Source organism: Pholis gunnellus, assembly GCF_910591455.1.
Source record: "Pholis gunnellus genome assembly, chromosome: 12".
Taxonomy (NCBI): domain Eukaryota; kingdom Metazoa; phylum Chordata; class Actinopteri; order Perciformes; family Pholidae; genus Pholis; species Pholis gunnellus.
This window is the reverse complement of record NC_136539.1, coordinates 15190224-15206966: the sequence shown is the minus strand read 5'-3', so window position 1 is coordinate 15206966 and position 16743 is coordinate 15190224. Positions and strand designations below refer to the sequence as shown.

The window sequence follows — 16743 nt, the reverse complement described above, 5'->3', positions numbered from 1 at the left end:
TCAAATAGTGTCAATCAACAGCACTGCCGACTCAGAACTCAGTCAGTATTCGTATTTAGTGGAATCAGAATACACACCATAAAGAGCACTTGGCAGGTGTGAGCGCAGGGTGGTGCTTGGAGTCGCTCTGCCGGCTGCTGTGAGTTTTATTGCATTTCCCAGGGAGAGCAATATGATGTCATCAACATGTGTCTCATCTACAGTTAAGACCCCGTTTCCTGGTTGGACAGCTGAGCCGGGGATAAGGAGTTTCTGTTCTCATAATAAACTCAAGGAAAAGTTTCCTTCCGAGCTGTTTCACTCAGAAGAGGTGTTTTCTTTTTCTCACTCTGACTCGACCCACACTCGCACAAGCACACACTCTGTCCGTATTTCTGAACAAAACACTTTCAGTTATTTGATCCATTTTTATTTATAAAATGAAGCTGTTCAAAATATAGCCCGAATTCATCGTAACTAGTCAGACATCAAAAATGTCAATTTCTCCCTTTGTGACAAAACACCGCCTTTACAAGACAAATAATTTAAGGACAAAATGAAAACTTCAAAGAGAAGAGGAAACATGCTAACTATGAGCTGCTGGCTTTGTGCACACACTTAGGGCAGGCTCCACACATACATTTATACAATCTTTAATATCTAAATAAACACAAAGATCAATCTTCAAAGAACTGACTGTTGTGTTAACATGAATGCTTTGTACATTCTTACATTTTCACATTCTCACAGCATTACTGTGGCTGAATGTGAGATACGCTTGATTTTTGAAGAACAATATTTGTCAGTTTGAAACCCACATAAAAGTCACGAGATGAGTTTGGTTCAAAAAGTCCCAGAGAAGCTGGTGTTTGGGTGGTTTGTAATGCTGGAGCCCTCCCTCTTCATGCCTGTTACACTTACAATGTAACTTGGAGGCAGTATAATGCAAATAAGGCTGCCAATTTATGTTACTGTATTTACACCACAACAAACTCCCACTTTTTTCTACAATGTAGTTTGTAATTTACTTAGTTTTTAACTCAAAAAGTGTTTCAATAGTTAATACGGTAAATATCAAGCTGCAATTTGAAATCCAAGTTTTGTTTTGGTGAATGAAGTCCCAATTTGCAACATTTCTGTGTGATGCTGTCTTGTGTGTACAATGTTCAGTTACCAAGTCAGTATAATACTGTATGACATGCTGTAGTTCAGTGTTAGTGGATGAATGTGTAAAGTAATGATATAAAGCAACCTGAAAAAGTAAAGCATGTTTGTCTTTCAGCATTACCAACACGTTTGTACTTTGATTCAGCAATACCTACGTTTAAATAAACAAAGCACAACAAGTAAAAGTGTACCTCCAGCTACACGAAACAAACCGTCCTCAAACACACATTATATGTTTATGCAGACATACATGCGTTACGCTGCGTTCTTGATATAAAAACAATACAGTATTGAAAACAAAGTCATACATTAAAAATACGTACATAAGACATATACCAATTTATAAGTAGTGTCTTTTCTGAGCTTTAACAGTATCTCCTGCACGGAGCCTTGCAGTTCCTTTGGGCATGTGGGACACATACAGTGTTGACAGCAGAAGAGTTCATTCACCAGTTCAGAAGACTGGTGGTGTCTCTGTCTCTGTGCTGCATGTTCGCGTGTGCGTTTGCTTCACCCTGTTATATAACATGCAGATAGGTCGCCTGGGTGTCTACACCGATTACATTTTTGGCGGTGCATCTGTAAAATCCTGTATCCCTACTTGTCGGGTTTTGTATCACCAAGGAGCCCTGAGGGCTAAGGTAGCGGTTGCCATAGATTCGAGCCTGACCCATCACCCTCAGCTGCGTCAGGTCTGGTGTTTCCCACGTGATCGCTGCCCGAGGTGTTGCTATCGTCTGGCACGGCAGCTCCACAGCAACCCCGGGCCGTGTGTAGGTCACAGGGGAGGGGCCTGCTGTGATGCGTGGGGGGTAGGCGATGACGATGACGGGAACCGTGACGACTGAAACCGAGGAGGAGTCGACACTGGTGGATCTGCAGGTGTAGCTGCCGCGGTCGAACACAGAGGCCTGTTGCACTGTTAGTGTTCCATCCTCTTGGACTAGGTATCTGTCAGAGTCACCACTCTTACCCAGAGACAGTACCTTGCCACTGGGCAGGGTCCATGAGAGAGCGCCCTGGGTGTGAGAAGCAGAGCAATGCAGGCGAAGGGTCTCTCCATTGATGATGCTCACCAAGGGAGCTGTTCTGGTGCTCACTGCTGGCTCTGAGACGGGGCTAGCGGAGCGGGGTGGAGGGCCAACTGGACGAGGTGCATCAGGTAAAGACTGGGCTCTGTGTAGAGGCGCTTGAGTAACTGGATGAAGCGTCTCAGGCAACACTGGCTTTGAGTTTAAGGATTGAGCTGAATGCAATGAGGCCCCTGAGCGAGGCGCCTCTATTAAACGACTTTCCTGCGCAGGCCTTTCCACAGCCGCTCCCCTGTGCGGAGATCTGGCCTCGTTCTGTGGCTCAGAGACCTCCAGCTCCACCTGTATCTGCGTCTGTTCTCTCTCACCTCTAACCACACACGCAAAGGTCCCTCGATCACTCGTCCGCACTCCTCGCAGCTCCAAGGAGCCGTTTCGGTGCACAACGAATCGGCTGCCATAGTAAGGAGCTGGCAACACTCCGTTACCAGGCAGAAGCCAGGACAGACGGGGGGGAGGGGAGCCTTGGGAGGGGCATGGCAAAAGAACAGTTTGGCCTTTCACCACTCGCTGCTTCACTGTCGTTACCACACCCACAACTGCGTTAGTAGAGTTGTTAGAACCTGTATTACTAGCAGCTATACTGGTACTACTACTGCTGCTACTCCTACTGAACACATTTCCTCTGAGTGTGCCACTACCAGCTCCATTATTAGACACGCTGCTGCTAAAACCTCCAACATTTGTAGAAGTACCACTTATCCTGCCATTGTTTCTGCTGGTGTTAGCCTCATCAATAGCCTTTCCTCCAATGACTTCATTATTATAAGTCCTTTCTACACTATCTCCTCTAACTGTGCTGTGACTATTACCCACACTATTACTATTACTCATAACGCTGGGTCCATTTTGATTTATTCCAATGTTATCTGGTTTAATGTCTATATTCTTAGCCACGCTCACCCCAACACTGACAACACTGCTTCCAAGTTGTGTTGTGATTCCACTGACTGGCCTGTTCGATCCAACTCGACTGTCACTCCTAAAAGCCGGATTAAACCCGCTGGTTGCTATGCCAGTGCCAGTGTTTGGAACAATGCTTCTTATTCTGCCATTATGATCAGTATAGCCATTGTTGCTGCTGTTATTGCTGCCAAGCTTGCTTGTGTCTGCATTGGTAAATCCATACTGGTTTAACCCTGCATTATTAATGCTGTCCCTTGATCTACTGTTAGGACCACTGCCAGGCCCATTGCTGGTACTCCAACCTCTTCCTCCGACCGGACCACTCGGTCCATGGTTCGGAGCCTCCAACTCCAAGCCCACCACCATGCTGTTCTCCCCGGCTGGGCTGCTTGCTCGACATGTATAGTTTCCCGTGTCTATCTTTTGAGCCAGACGAACCTCCAGAGTTCCATCTGAAATGGCCACAACCCGCTCAGCATACAAACTAGATCCCAAACTTCGTGGGATGACACGGCCTGTTGGGGAAAACCATGTCACTGTCGGGGCAGGAACTCCTGAGGCCTGGCAGCGAATTTTGGCGGTTGCCCCCTGACGTACTTTGATGACGTGGCGTCTTCTGTCATCAGAGAAGTTTGGTGGAGATGCCATCATGATCTTTACTTTGACCTTAAAAGATTAAATGTGTATGAAGGAATTAATTACTGAATTAATGTGTGCTTTTATTTATCCCATGTGTATAGTGTAGTACATCAAGGCATTATTCAATTATAGAGTAACATCACAACATTTCGATTTGATTTTAAAGTATAAATAAAAACCTTCATGGTGTCTTGACCTCCTTGATTCTCAGCATAACACGTGTAGTCTCCCTCTTCTCCCATACCCACTGCTGGAACCAGCAACGTGCCATTGTCAAACACAGTTAACCTCTGTGCTCGCCCGCCTCTGTCTTCCCCCTGCAACACGCTGTTCACCATGGTTCCATCCGGTAGGCTCCAACGGACTGCTGGGTCAGGTAGTCCTGATGCCTGGCAGTCCACCTGCAAGGAACGGGATAATTATTGCTACCATTGAGAGGTTTTTGTGGCTTTTATTTTGATTGGAAGCTTAGCTGTTGATAAATAATATCTTCTCTTTGTAAGGAGGAGTGACACATACTGTATTCTATTTTCAGGCTGTTTTAAGGCTATAAAAAAAGAATGCAATGCTAAGCAACACATATGTGTCCTCTTTCACCCCACTTGACATCGTTTTCATTAACCGTTAAATATTCATGTGTGAAGAAGTATCCCCTCAAGGCCACTGTTGATGATTCATAACACGCTTCGACCTGACAGGTTGTTCTTTTCTTTTTGAGTCGAAAAAATATGAAGTACTTTTTGATTTAAAAAAAAACAACCAAAGACTGCTTGAAGCTGTAGAAATGTTTGGCACCACGCCCAGCGATAGAAGACACCCAACACAGATCACTGTCTACACAAAAAATAAGGATTGAAAAGTTCAACTTGCTTTAAAGTTTTAGGCATTATTTGGTACAAGTTTCCAAAAGAGGTGTGTGATATATGAATGCTGTTAATAATTGCTGTTTTTCTTTATTGAATAAACATAATTATTGGGAGCTGGGCAGAGGTTTTTTTCACTTCTTTTATAGCTCACCTTCAGTGGCTTGCCCAATGACACCATCTGAGTGAGTGGCTGTTTAGGCTCGATCTTGGCAGGCTTGGTAACCACAGAGACACGCAGGAGACGATAATCATCTGAGACCTTGTTCCGCGCGATACAGAGGTAGTCTCCGGCATCCTTCTCGGTTATTCTCTGGACTGACAGGGTGCCATTAGTGTGCACCTTCAGACGTTGGTCAAAACTGAAATTCAATTTTGGACAAACACACTCACAATTCACAAAGTATACACTTGAGACATGATACTGACAGAATTGTCAAAAGATATAATTGTACAACCAACAGAATTTAAGTGCTTTTTTTCTCACACAAACCCACGTCCCCGTTACCTGAAGTGCATGTCCACCAGTTTCCTGTTGGGGGTCCTCCAAATGATAATGGGTGATGGGTTGCCAGTTACAGAGCAGTGGAGCTGCAAAAAATAACCATAGTGGACAGCAGTAATGGAGGGTGATGTGGAGACAATATGGGCCTTACTGAAGGGGGAGACAGGCGAGGGATGCAAAGCAGCGGAGGCTCTGATTTTGTCAGAGGAGGAAGAGGAAGTCATTCTTGTGTTGTTTACAATGCCGGGCGACACTTTGATGTTATTTGTAGGCACAGTGGAGGGTGGGGAGAGAGAGGAGAGTTTTGTTTTGTTGGCATTGGTCAAGTATGTGGGGGAGGCAGTGACTGTTTTATTGATTTTAGGAGATGAGTTAGAGGAATTGGGTTGTTGAGGGTAAGAAGATGAGCCAGAAGAACTGGGGGTGAGCGGCATGGTCCTGGCTCTTTCAAAGGGCGATGGATGGGAGAGTCTAGCGGAGTTGAATGGATTTGATGGGTGGCTGGGCATGGACAAAGTTCTGTCTTTATGAAGTGAAGTTGAAGGAGATTTGTTTTCAGTAGCAACTGCTTTTTCCCCTTTACTTTTTGCTCCAATGTGTCTCCTTTCTCCTTCTGCTCCCCCTTCAATTTCTACCCTCACTGTTCTCTTATCGGCCCCAACAGCATTACTTGCTGTGCACTCGTAATTCCCTGAGTCCTCTGGCCCGACGCCGCGAATATGCAGTGTCCCATTGGGCAAGACAAAAAGGTTGCCATGAAGAAACTGGGATGGGCGAACTAGAGTCCCATCTGGGATTCGCCAGCGCAGAGTTGGTGGCGGGGCACCTCGGGCCGAGCAGTGAGCATAAACAGGCCTCCCTGGAAACAAGAGCAGGTGTTCCTCTCTGGGTTGCTGTATCACTGGGGGCAACGAGGACACGTGTACACGAGCAGAGGCACTGGCAGCACCTGCTGAGTTCGAGGCCACGCAGCGATACACTCCTCTGTCACTAGGTAAAGTTACTGAGATGTGGAGGGTTCCATTTTTGTCCATAGTGATGCGACTGGTGGAGGGAGCAGTGGAGGTCAAGACGGAACGATCAGGAAGAACCCAAGAGAGCAGGGGGCTGGGAACGCCATCCGCCTGGCACTCCAAGTGCACCTCTCCACCCTGATGAATGGTAGCTTCTCTGTAGCTGGCCAGCTGCATCCGAGGGGGCCGGGTCCACACTTCCAGGGTGGTTAGTAATCTATCATGAAAGAGTAAAGCACACACAAACTCAACATATAAACACATGCACACATTTCAAATACACGTAAATACAAGAAACAAACCATGAATGTCATATGACACATTTAGGGAACACCCAAAGGCATGTATACACAATTCGAACAGGAATCCTTGAGACATTGCCTTGAAAAACATAATATTCAGAGGTAACAATGTCATATAGAGCCATTTGCATATGACTTATGATAGGTATGCTTGCAATCATAATACATTCATAATACTCAGTAATTTGCAGTTTGCCTTAGGCCTATGTAATTAGTACGTTAAATAGTTCCCCTGGTAATTATAACTAAATGGTATATATTGCATTCATATTCTGGTATCAATAGCATCACCTGTCACGACCAATAAAGCTGTGTGCACTGCAGATATATGTGCCCCTGTCCTGCAGCTGAATATTCTGGATAACAAGGGTGCCATTTGGCAAGATCTCAAAACGCTGAGCCCTGGAGTGGATTGATATCACCGCTCCTGAGAGAGAGAGAGACAGTCAGACAGACAGACAGACAGCAAGAGAGAGCAGCAGTGAGGAGACAGAGTGGGAAAGAAAGTTAGAGAATGAGTAAGAGACAGAGACAGAGGAAAGGAGGATCAGGGACATGCTGACTGGCACAGCATGGTAGTAAACCCAGTGATGCAGTTCATAAAATGTTCCATTACTTCCTTCCAATATGTCTTTCCCACATGGCAAGCGGGAGAAAAGCCTATTGTGTGCAAGCCAGTGCGTAATGCTGGGTGTTAATGGGTTATTTCATCTGTGTAAAATGTGTTCATATTCATTTAGTTATAGCACATACTAAAGCTGAGGGTGATTTTCCTTTCACATCTATGACCTCAGGATGTAAATACAAACCTTTACTTATTCTGTTTTTAAAGGTACAGTCTGTACTTTTTCACAGTATGAATAAATTGTATATTCACATCTATAATTAAACATTTATAATGTTTCCCAGCATAGTTGAAAATATAGGCCTGAAGTTTCAGAGATTAGGTTTACTGAGTAAACTGGATAACTTTGCTGAGTTTTTACATCAGTCCATGAACCAGATTTGATAGGCCTCCATGTAGACGTAAATACAAGCGAAGTTAAAACTCAACCTTGATTTATACATTAATTAAATTAATAGTGTTTTGTTTCGAATATGTGCACATGTGTGTATGCTGAAAAAAATGACGCTGCACTGTGTGTACCTGTGGCGACCTTAGTCCATGTGATGGAGGGCTTCGGCTCTCCTTGAGCTTCACAAGCCAGCCTGGCAGTGCTCTCTGCTGGGAACGACACTGTCCTGATGTGTGGGTCTGCAATCCTCGGTCTGGATCTCACTACTGGGCGCTATGAAAACGATTAAGTAAAGAGATTATAGTGGCATAGTAATGGATACTAGATATTATATTAATCTAATTTTAACAGCAACAGAAACAAAATCAAAAATAGTAAGAATAGAAAACCTACATATTACCACGATGTAATCAATAGATTATTTGGCCAAGTGCTGACTGTATAAAACAATTTCAAGGAACAGTATCCAACAAAAACAACATATGAATCAAAACGTATTGGGGGGGGGGGGGGGGGGGGGGTAAAGACCATTATTCATCAGTACCAAAAGATTTATTCCAAAAAGTTATCTAACTTTAAAACAGAGAGTAACATGAATATGTAAACTCTTCAGTATTTTTTTGAACAGTAAACATTTTTTTAAGCATTGTTCAGGTTCTCAAATATAATACATTAATACTGTAGTCAGATTTAGAATAATTTGGGATGGACCCTCGGGTTTGGTCTGTTGAGGCTGGCCAAAAGAGCTCTGGAAATTATTTAACAATTGATTATCTCGAATCCATGGGATTAGGGTATCTAAACACATAATGTTGCTGATTATGGAACATGTGTTTTTCATCTCTTCTTTAGATCTGGCAGGGAAAACCCATGAAATTGAAGAATTGTCATAAACATCCCTTCGCTTTAATAGCAGGTCATGTGGATGAAGATTAGACTATTTTCAGATCTATTGTGCATTTTTGTTTTGCCAAAGGGCTTGCATAGTCGTGTGTAGTTTGTGTGTGTGTGTGCGCACGCGTACGTGTGTGTTATTTTTTCTGGACCAGCACTCACTTAGAAAATAAATGTTAATTTGACTTCCACTTAGCTGACAACAAAGAAAATATCTGAACTGCAATTTAAGAGTGCACTTAAAGCAGGGACTAGTTGAATGAATGACTGAAAGCAAGGAGCAGAAAAATGGCAGACATTAGCAATTAATTGAAGCTACTTAGCATAATTTCAGGAGCAGGATCACACCTCTAACACGCCTCTTCCGGTATTCCTATAAATACATCCCTAACCCACTCATCCCGTCCAGTTTTCGCATTCCAAACCCCAACCTCCCAACCCCTTCTTCCTCTTCCTCTCTCTCTCTCTCTTTCTATCTTTTTCGTCGGGTCCTGAAGGGGTTCGTGGAGCCTGGGCGCCACGGCGGATCCTCCGACGAAGCTCCCCACAACTCATCCGAACGACTAGACGGAAGTCACGTACAATCCTTGCTATCATTCATGTCTCACAAATAAATTGTTAAATGCATTCCGTTGATGGTGTGGTCCTTGCTAGTGAAATGAATAAATCGTCACCCGAACTTGAATCTTACTCTTGTTATAATCTACGTATGTGCATGTTTTAAGATCCATTTTGGGTAAAATAATCAACAAAATAGCAATAGAGTGTAAAATAAATTGATTTGAACTCACCACAGGGGCGACAGGGAGCGAAGGTGAGGGGAGCCTTTGTGGATTGCTGCTGTGTGAATCAGGAATAGAATTGGCCGCAGGGTTCTTCCACTCAGTAGCGGGTCGACTTTGCTTTGGACTCCCAGGAACAGGCCAGCTTCTGGGATCAACATGTACAACGCTCGGCCTCTCTCTGGATGATGCTGTGCTACTGGTTGATTTCTTTATTGTTGTTGTTGTTGTTGTTGTTGTTGTAGTAGTAGGTGATGTTCTGGGTACAACTGAATTTGTAGTAGTTGGAGAGGTTTTGGCTGAGATGGTGGATCTAGTACTACTCGTAGGAGAAGTAGTTTTAGTAGTCGTGGTAGTGGTGGTAGTACTGGTAGTGGGGTTACGAGTTGTGGGAATAACTTTGAATGAGATTGTAGTACTCGTAGAGGTAGTAGTAGTAAAATAAGTAGTAGAAGGTATAGTTGAGGAAGTAGTTGTGGAAGTGGGACTAGTAGATGTAAGAAAAGGAGTTGTGGTAGTAGTAGTAGTAGACGTAGGAGTATCTGTAGTACTTCTGGTAGTGCTGATTGATGGGATAATAATGGCAGTTGTAGTAGGCATGATGGGACTTACAGTCATAGGAGTACTCGTAGTTGTTGTGAGAAATGTGTCTTCACTAGCTGTGGTAGTAGATGTACTTGCAGTGCTTCCATTAGAACTAGTAGCATGAGGGCTCTTTTGAGTAATAGGGGTTGTTGTGATTGTTGTAGTAGTTGTTGCGCTGGGGACTGTAGAGGAAATAATGGAGGAAGAAGTGGGTAGGAGAGAGGTGGAGGAGTGGGATTCATATGGTACACCTGACAAATCCATCCACAGCTCTTCACTAAGTTTGCTTTGGGGTCTATCAACATGTTTGCCTAAGGCTGTATGTGTCCTGGTTTGTGTGTGTGGCTCATGTGTCTGTGCGATTGCAGTGTCCGAGTGAGTGGGTTCTGTTGTCAGTGTGTTGAAAAGAGTGGACCCTGCAGTGTCTGGGATGTTGGCTGAGTGAGTCACCATGTCTATATGTATCTTTGTGTGAGAGGGGGATAATGAGGTTGGAGCGGAGGAAGATAGAGTCAATGAGGGGGAGGCAGATTTTGAAGTGGAGTAACCATGAGTGTTAGAAAAAGGAGTAGACGGAAGATGCAGTGCCACATAATTTGGAGCAGCCGAAATATGGTCACTCCGTGTGAACGAAATAGCTGGAGATGTGGTTGTTGCCGCCAGCAACAACAAATTCATTTCGTCCGTGGTAGTGTCAGGTGTTGCAGGTTGTGACCCTGGGTTCGTAGCGTCAGGGAAAGGTCGGGGTGGGGTCAAAGGGCGTCCCCTGGCCCTGTTGATGATTCGTCTTTGCTGTCCGATTCTTCTGCGAGAATTCCACGGGCTTTGAGGCCGAGAGTTTGGTACCAAATTAGGGAAGAGTCCCTGCCGGGGGCTTTGAGGCCTGGTCCTAGATGGGTTGGTGTTTGCTTCTGGCTCACCTCCTTCACCTGGTTCTAGGACAATTTCATTTGTTCCTGAGCTTGGCTTAGATGTGACTGGTTCTTTCTGTGTCTCTGTGTTTCTCACTTTCTCTTTCTGTGGAGATGCTTTCTCTGTCTCTGTCTCGTTCTCACTATCTGTCTGTGTTTCTGTTAGCTCCTCTGTCTCTTTATTTATCTCTGTCTCTGTCTCAGTGTCTGTATTTGTCTCTGTGTGTGTTAGTATTTCTGTTTGAACGGAATGATTGTGCTGTAAGCTTTCCTCTTGTAGATCAGTGTCATCAACAGATGACCCTTCAGTTTCTGCTTCCACCCCTGCTCCCTCAGCTCTACTTCTTTCATTATCATGATGTCCGTCATGTTTTCCTGTGTCTCCATATTTGCCTCCTCCCTGTGCTTTAGCTGTGGGCTTTCCTGTTTCGATGGGCTGGCTGTCATTAGTGTGAACATTCTTTTGTCGTATCTTAGCCAGGAGGTCAGCCCATTTCTGAGGGTCGATCCTTTGTTTGTTTGTGGTAACTCTATGTCTGTTCTCAAAGCGGTTTCTTCTCTGGTCATTGGATGATAAAGGCCCTTCTACTCTTCTCAGGGGGCCTTCTCTCCTTGGTCCAGGTCTTCGAGGTTTTCCGGTGGGATAACGTCTGTTTGGGGGAGGTTGGGGAGGTCTTAGGCGCTTCCTATTGCCAAAAACAGTTCTCTCTTCTTCTTCCTTTTCATCCCCTGATCCTTCCTCCATTAGTAATGGAGCTCGTATCTTGGTTGACCTGCCAGCGGCTGACTGTGGCCCTGTGGGAAATGAAGCCCTAAATGGAGGGAGATGTCGTGAGTTTAACACCAGCTGCATGGACAGAGAATCACTACCATGCTGATTGACAGCAATGCAGCGGTAATGGCCAGCATCCCTCTGAGACGGGTCAGACAGAGACAGACTTCCATTTGATTGTATAGTGAGCCCACCTGATACAGCGAATCCCCGCCTTACTATGTTTCCATCTGGTAACACCCAACTCATATGAGATGCTGGTGAACCAGATGCCTTGCAGGACAGACTGATGGGCTCACCAATGTTTCCGGTGACAGGAGGTCCCACTTGCTCACCTAAAGGCGGTACAGAGGACTCCTCCACTGCCAGGCGCAGGGGGAGAACATCTACATCGCTGCCTGCCCTGGCTATGCACTGGTAAATCCCTGCATCTGAGAGCTGTACTTTGTGTAGAAGTAACCCAGAGGTTGAAGCCTGGAGCCTACCATCTAGGCTGATGGAGGGGGGGATCAGCATGGAACCATCTGGGAGAACCCACTGTACTTTGGGGTTACCAGAACTTAAAAGAGGACATGATAGCTCCACCTTACTGCCTGTTAGTGCCACCAGGGCCGTGGTGGTATGATTAGTTGAAATAAGCACCCATGGCTGAGAGGGAGGGGCTGACGTTGAGGGAAGAGAAGCAGGGTCCGGATGAGCAGTGACTCTTGTTGAGTATATAAGTTGGACTTTGTGTCCGTTAGACTGCGCTCTGTTTAGCTGAATGCTAATGGCTGGCTGTAGCAGCCACTGTGGTTTGGCTTTAACAGAAGCTTCGACTCCAGTGTGATAAAATCCATCTGTCTCTGCTGCCTGCCTGTAGCGGTAGGCCAATGCCGGGGCTTTACCCAGCATGATCTCCCTCTCTAGGCGAACCGCAGTTTCACTGTAGTAAGCAAGAATCCTCCAGAGATTTTCATAGCTCTGTTTCTCCACAGGGCACTCCAGGGAGAGTGACAGAGCAAGGGGGAAAGGAGATGAGGAGGAAAGAGAGAGATCTGGAGGGGGAGCAATATCCTGGAAATCAGAAGAGTGAGTGATGTTGCATCCCAGAGTGACACTATTTCCCTGTTGGTCAGACAGACCCAGAGAGGCAGTGCCTAAAGGCTCTCTAAAGGATTCACTTGATTGGATTTCACTAAGTTCTGTCTCCAAAGGTGTGTCTCTTCCTGAGGAGGGGATAACCGGCGAGCTGCACGATAGGTCAGTCTGGTCAAGCAAGCCCTGACCTTGAAGGGAATCGGGCGAGGCACAGATTGGACACTGAGGGCCGCTGGGACATTTCAAGCCTAATTGAAAAAGAGAAGCAGAGAAAATGATGTCATAATCCTCACCATCTCTGGCATTTCAACTGTGTATAACAGCATAGCAACTATACAAACATATTAGTGCACATTTAAGCTATCTGCACATATTAGTGGTGTCATGTATTAGTCATGCCAGCTGATCTTAGGCATCTATTACCCTCTATATCTTTTACTAATTCGGTATGGTTACTTCATCTACTCATGAATCAGAAAAATGCATCACTTCACTATTGCACAGCAATCATTAGCCTATATTTAATTTATCTGCACACATCAATGCTGTCATCCTAGATTAGCCATGGCAAGTTAAATCTGGCATATTGATGAGACGCATTTCATGGTCCAGCCCTCTTTTACATCTCAATAAGACACACTGGAAGAGATACAGAAAATGAAGGAAGACAGACAAGAGTGTGTGATGAAAAGCAGGTGTAGAGATGTCAGAGGTACCAAGATAACGAAACCAGATGTGTTATAAAGTATCTTTATCTTATTTTATCATCTGATGGGATCTTCCATGGTATATTACAGTATGTATACTACTTATTGATTGGAATTAACAACAAATTAGTCTTCTGTTTCTCAATGTTCCTTATTACCTCATCTCCTAATCTATTTATTCTCCTTTAGTCACTCAAGCAACCTACATGTTGCATTACCCACCACATTTTTGTGTCTTTTTTGACTGAATTACTATGGTTCAATGCACAATCAATGACCACCATAAAAGATGTGTGCATATGGGAGACAAAACAACGTGAACAAAGCGAAAACAAATAATATTTCATATGTGACAGTCACCTGGATGAGAAAGACTCCAAGTGAGAAACCAGGTCATCCTACAGTCACAACTCCACGGATTAGCCTGCAATGCAAGAGTCTCCAACAGAGGTGCTGTCGCTAAAGTCTCTCTGGGCAGAGTGGTTAGGCTGTTGTTGGACAGGTCTAGGTGTCTACAGGAGGGAAAAACAGAGCAAAGAAAAGATTGAGGTGACAAGGGGGAGGGGGAACACCGAGGTTTAATCAAAGTCGTAGAGGAATGGATGAAAGAATGGGAGTGGGCAGTGAGAGGTTACAGGTTAGGGGTAAGAATTAAATGTATCATTTCTTATCATTTCCATCATCCTCTTCATGTTCAGACCAAAGGTATTCCTCTGCAGTAGTTATACAAGTGGATAAAAAAAAAGGTAACGAGACAAAACTGTAGCTTTAGTGTTAGAGGTGCATTTGTCCAAATACCAATAACCAGCAATACAAGTGTTATAATTTTCACCAGGCTATTAGTTTTCTTTGAGGAGCGTTTATTTATATTACAACAATGATTATTACATGATGTGCTTTAAGTGTTAAAGCTCACCTGAGGGTAGAGAAGTAATATGTATTCAGAAGGGACATTGTGCACAGAGTGTGAGGGTGCAGCTGATGCAGCCTGTTCCCTTGCAGACGCAGCAGCCTGAGGCTAGTCAGCTGGAGCAGTGCCCGGGGGTGGATGTGCTGGAGGAGGTTGTGATCCAAGTACAGACGGAGCAGTGAGGTCAGGCCAGAGAAGGTCAGAGATGAACCGATCTCTCTCAGCTTGTTATAACTCAGCTTTAGTATCTGTGAAGGAGGGGGAGGAAATGGAGTGAGCGGAAGCAATAAAGGATTAGAGGAGTAATCAAATAATAAGCATCAAAGCTGATGAAGAAGCCACGTCTTCACGACGATCATGAGTGTGTCACTGGACGCCACATGCTTTTTAATTTATTTCATTTATGACAAATGATGTGAGGGGAATAGTAATGAGGACGAAGGGGTGAAAAACTCTTTGTAAGCAAACATGACTGAATGCAGTCTGTGTACATTTTCAAAAGATATGGGGAAGTCGATGGAGAAGCCAATTCCACCGGCACATAACCTCACATGTAATTGATGTTTAAGCACTGGGTGTCTTCAACTTTTCAGATATGGAATTTAACCCTTCATCCTCAGCAGAATACTCAAGGGGATCCATATTCTAGTCATGTGTAGAGAGCCCACTACATTTTAAGAAGGCACATCACGAAAACCATGTTGTGGAATTGTGTTTCTGTGAGGCTTATGATAAATCTGCTCTGCAGGATGGCGACTTAGGCAGACTTTGGCAGAGTTCCAGCTGCTAACATCTAAAGCGTGAAGATGTCAGCATATGGAAATATGGATTCTATTATCACACAATGGCAACTATATCAGTATCTGCCCGTGAGATGAAGGGAACAATTGCTTGTTGAGTAATATGACTTCCCCACAGACTGCGAACTCTGTCCTTAGGATGCTGTAAAAATGTCCAGTAAGTTTCCTGTCACTGAGCAGGGAAAAGAATGACTGCACATAAATTATGCATTAGTTGTGCAGACATTAGAAAAATGTGCTTAATAATGTGAACAAAATCATATCAACTATTAATTTGCATACTATTTTCCCCGATGAAATGTAAAATGAATCCTTTTATTAATCAATTTGTATCAACAATATGACTGCAAGATTTAGGCATATTTATCAATGTAGGGACCTCTCTTAATTGTACTATTTTGACAAATGCTATATATCTTGATAATCCCTGCATTACTCATGGAGCTAAAAACTTAAATTGGTTCAGTCAAACAGTTTAATTATTCTCATCTCTCTTAGTTAGAGAGCTATGTGGACTGTTAACTATAAGTAACACACACAGAAAGTTTAAGAGCTGAGCCTTCTCTCAGAAAGCACATTTGAAATAGTGCAGGAGCCTCTGTGTGGCACCCCTGCCTGAGGCTGGAGAGGGAATAAAGTACATTCTTTGGAGACTGTGTCAAAATTTGATTTTCTCAACTGTGCACTGCAAAAACCTTCATCTCCACAGAGTCAAAGGTTAAATATGTGAGGAGACAATGATTTATTTTCCCCATTAACAGTCACATATTTTAGAATCCAGCATCAATAGTTTGGTTTGCCACAGGACATTTCAGGACACTTTCAATGCTGGTTGCTGATAAGTCCAGCTCCATAAAGTAGAACTGTACAACAACAACAAGACCTCTGTAGAATCGTCTCGACTGCCTCAAAATGTTGGCTGTCATCATCCACTAGTTTGCTTTTGAATAGAAATTCCTCTCGTTTCAGTACTATACCATGATATTGGTTCAACACACGTTGGTGTTGCTCTTCTTTCTGTTTACCTGTAATGATTTCATATCTCTGAACGCTGCATCTGGGAGATGGTGGAGGTCATTGCTGTGGAGCATCAGAAGCTCCACCTTCTTCAGCCCAGCCAGAGAACTGTCATGGATCCTGCTGATGCTGTTGAACCTACGGGGCACAGAAACAGAATCATCAACCTGAGACGTCAGTAAGTCAACAAATACTATTATTTCCATATTAGCTCATTAATTAACTTCAGCTTGACACCTGGAACCATACTCTGAGACTGTGTTTGCAAGGTAAATGATAAGCCCTTTATCTTAAGCATGCATACATCGCTTATGTATTAAATGCATTCCCTTACCCTAAATTTATACGCCGCGTGTGTAGAGGCAAGCCAGAAGGTATGGTGAGCAGGGAGCGAAACGTACAGTGGACTTCGTCGGTCTGGTAGCAGTTGCAGCTCCTGGGACAGGCCTGCCCCATCGGCGCTGCAAGTGTCAGCACCAGGAGAGTCAGCGGCACACACACACTCCAGTTCATCTTCACGCCGCAAGACGAGAAGCAGCGCTGGGATTATCTCTGCCAAAGAGAAAAAAAGATCAAGACTGATGGAGGGCAGCAAAGTACACCACAGTGACATCTCAAAATCCAGATGAGAGCCTCGCTCTCTCCTTCTCTCTTTCTTTCTCTCTCCCTCACGCACGCACACACAAGTCAGGTTGTATTCAAACAGCCGAAAAACAAGGGGATTTGCAATCTGTAGCCTCCAGCACATGCCACTGTCTATCCGTAGAGCCACACTGAAGCCACATTGATACATTGCATTTGTCT

General features: G+C 44.3%; 1 protein-coding gene across 1 annotated transcript; it reads right to left on the bottom strand.

Annotated features, from left to right (window-relative positions):
• Window positions 1–446: 446 nt before the first annotated feature.
• LOC306704419 (matrix-remodeling-associated protein 5-like) lies at window positions 447–16452 on the bottom strand (the record flags this gene model as incomplete). Its single annotated transcript, XM_079170769.1, has 11 exons — window positions 447–3809; window positions 3962–4183; window positions 4800–5007; window positions 5154–6380; window positions 6757–6892; window positions 7613–7754; window positions 9167–12753; window positions 13573–13724; window positions 14129–14370; window positions 15948–16077; window positions 16274–16452. The coding sequence occupies 11 exons, from the start codon at window positions 16450–16452 to the stop codon at window positions 1665–1667; spliced, it is 8370 nt and encodes a 2789-aa protein (XP_079026895.1). The 3' UTR covers window positions 447–1664.
• Window positions 16453–16743: the final 291 nt, after the last annotated feature.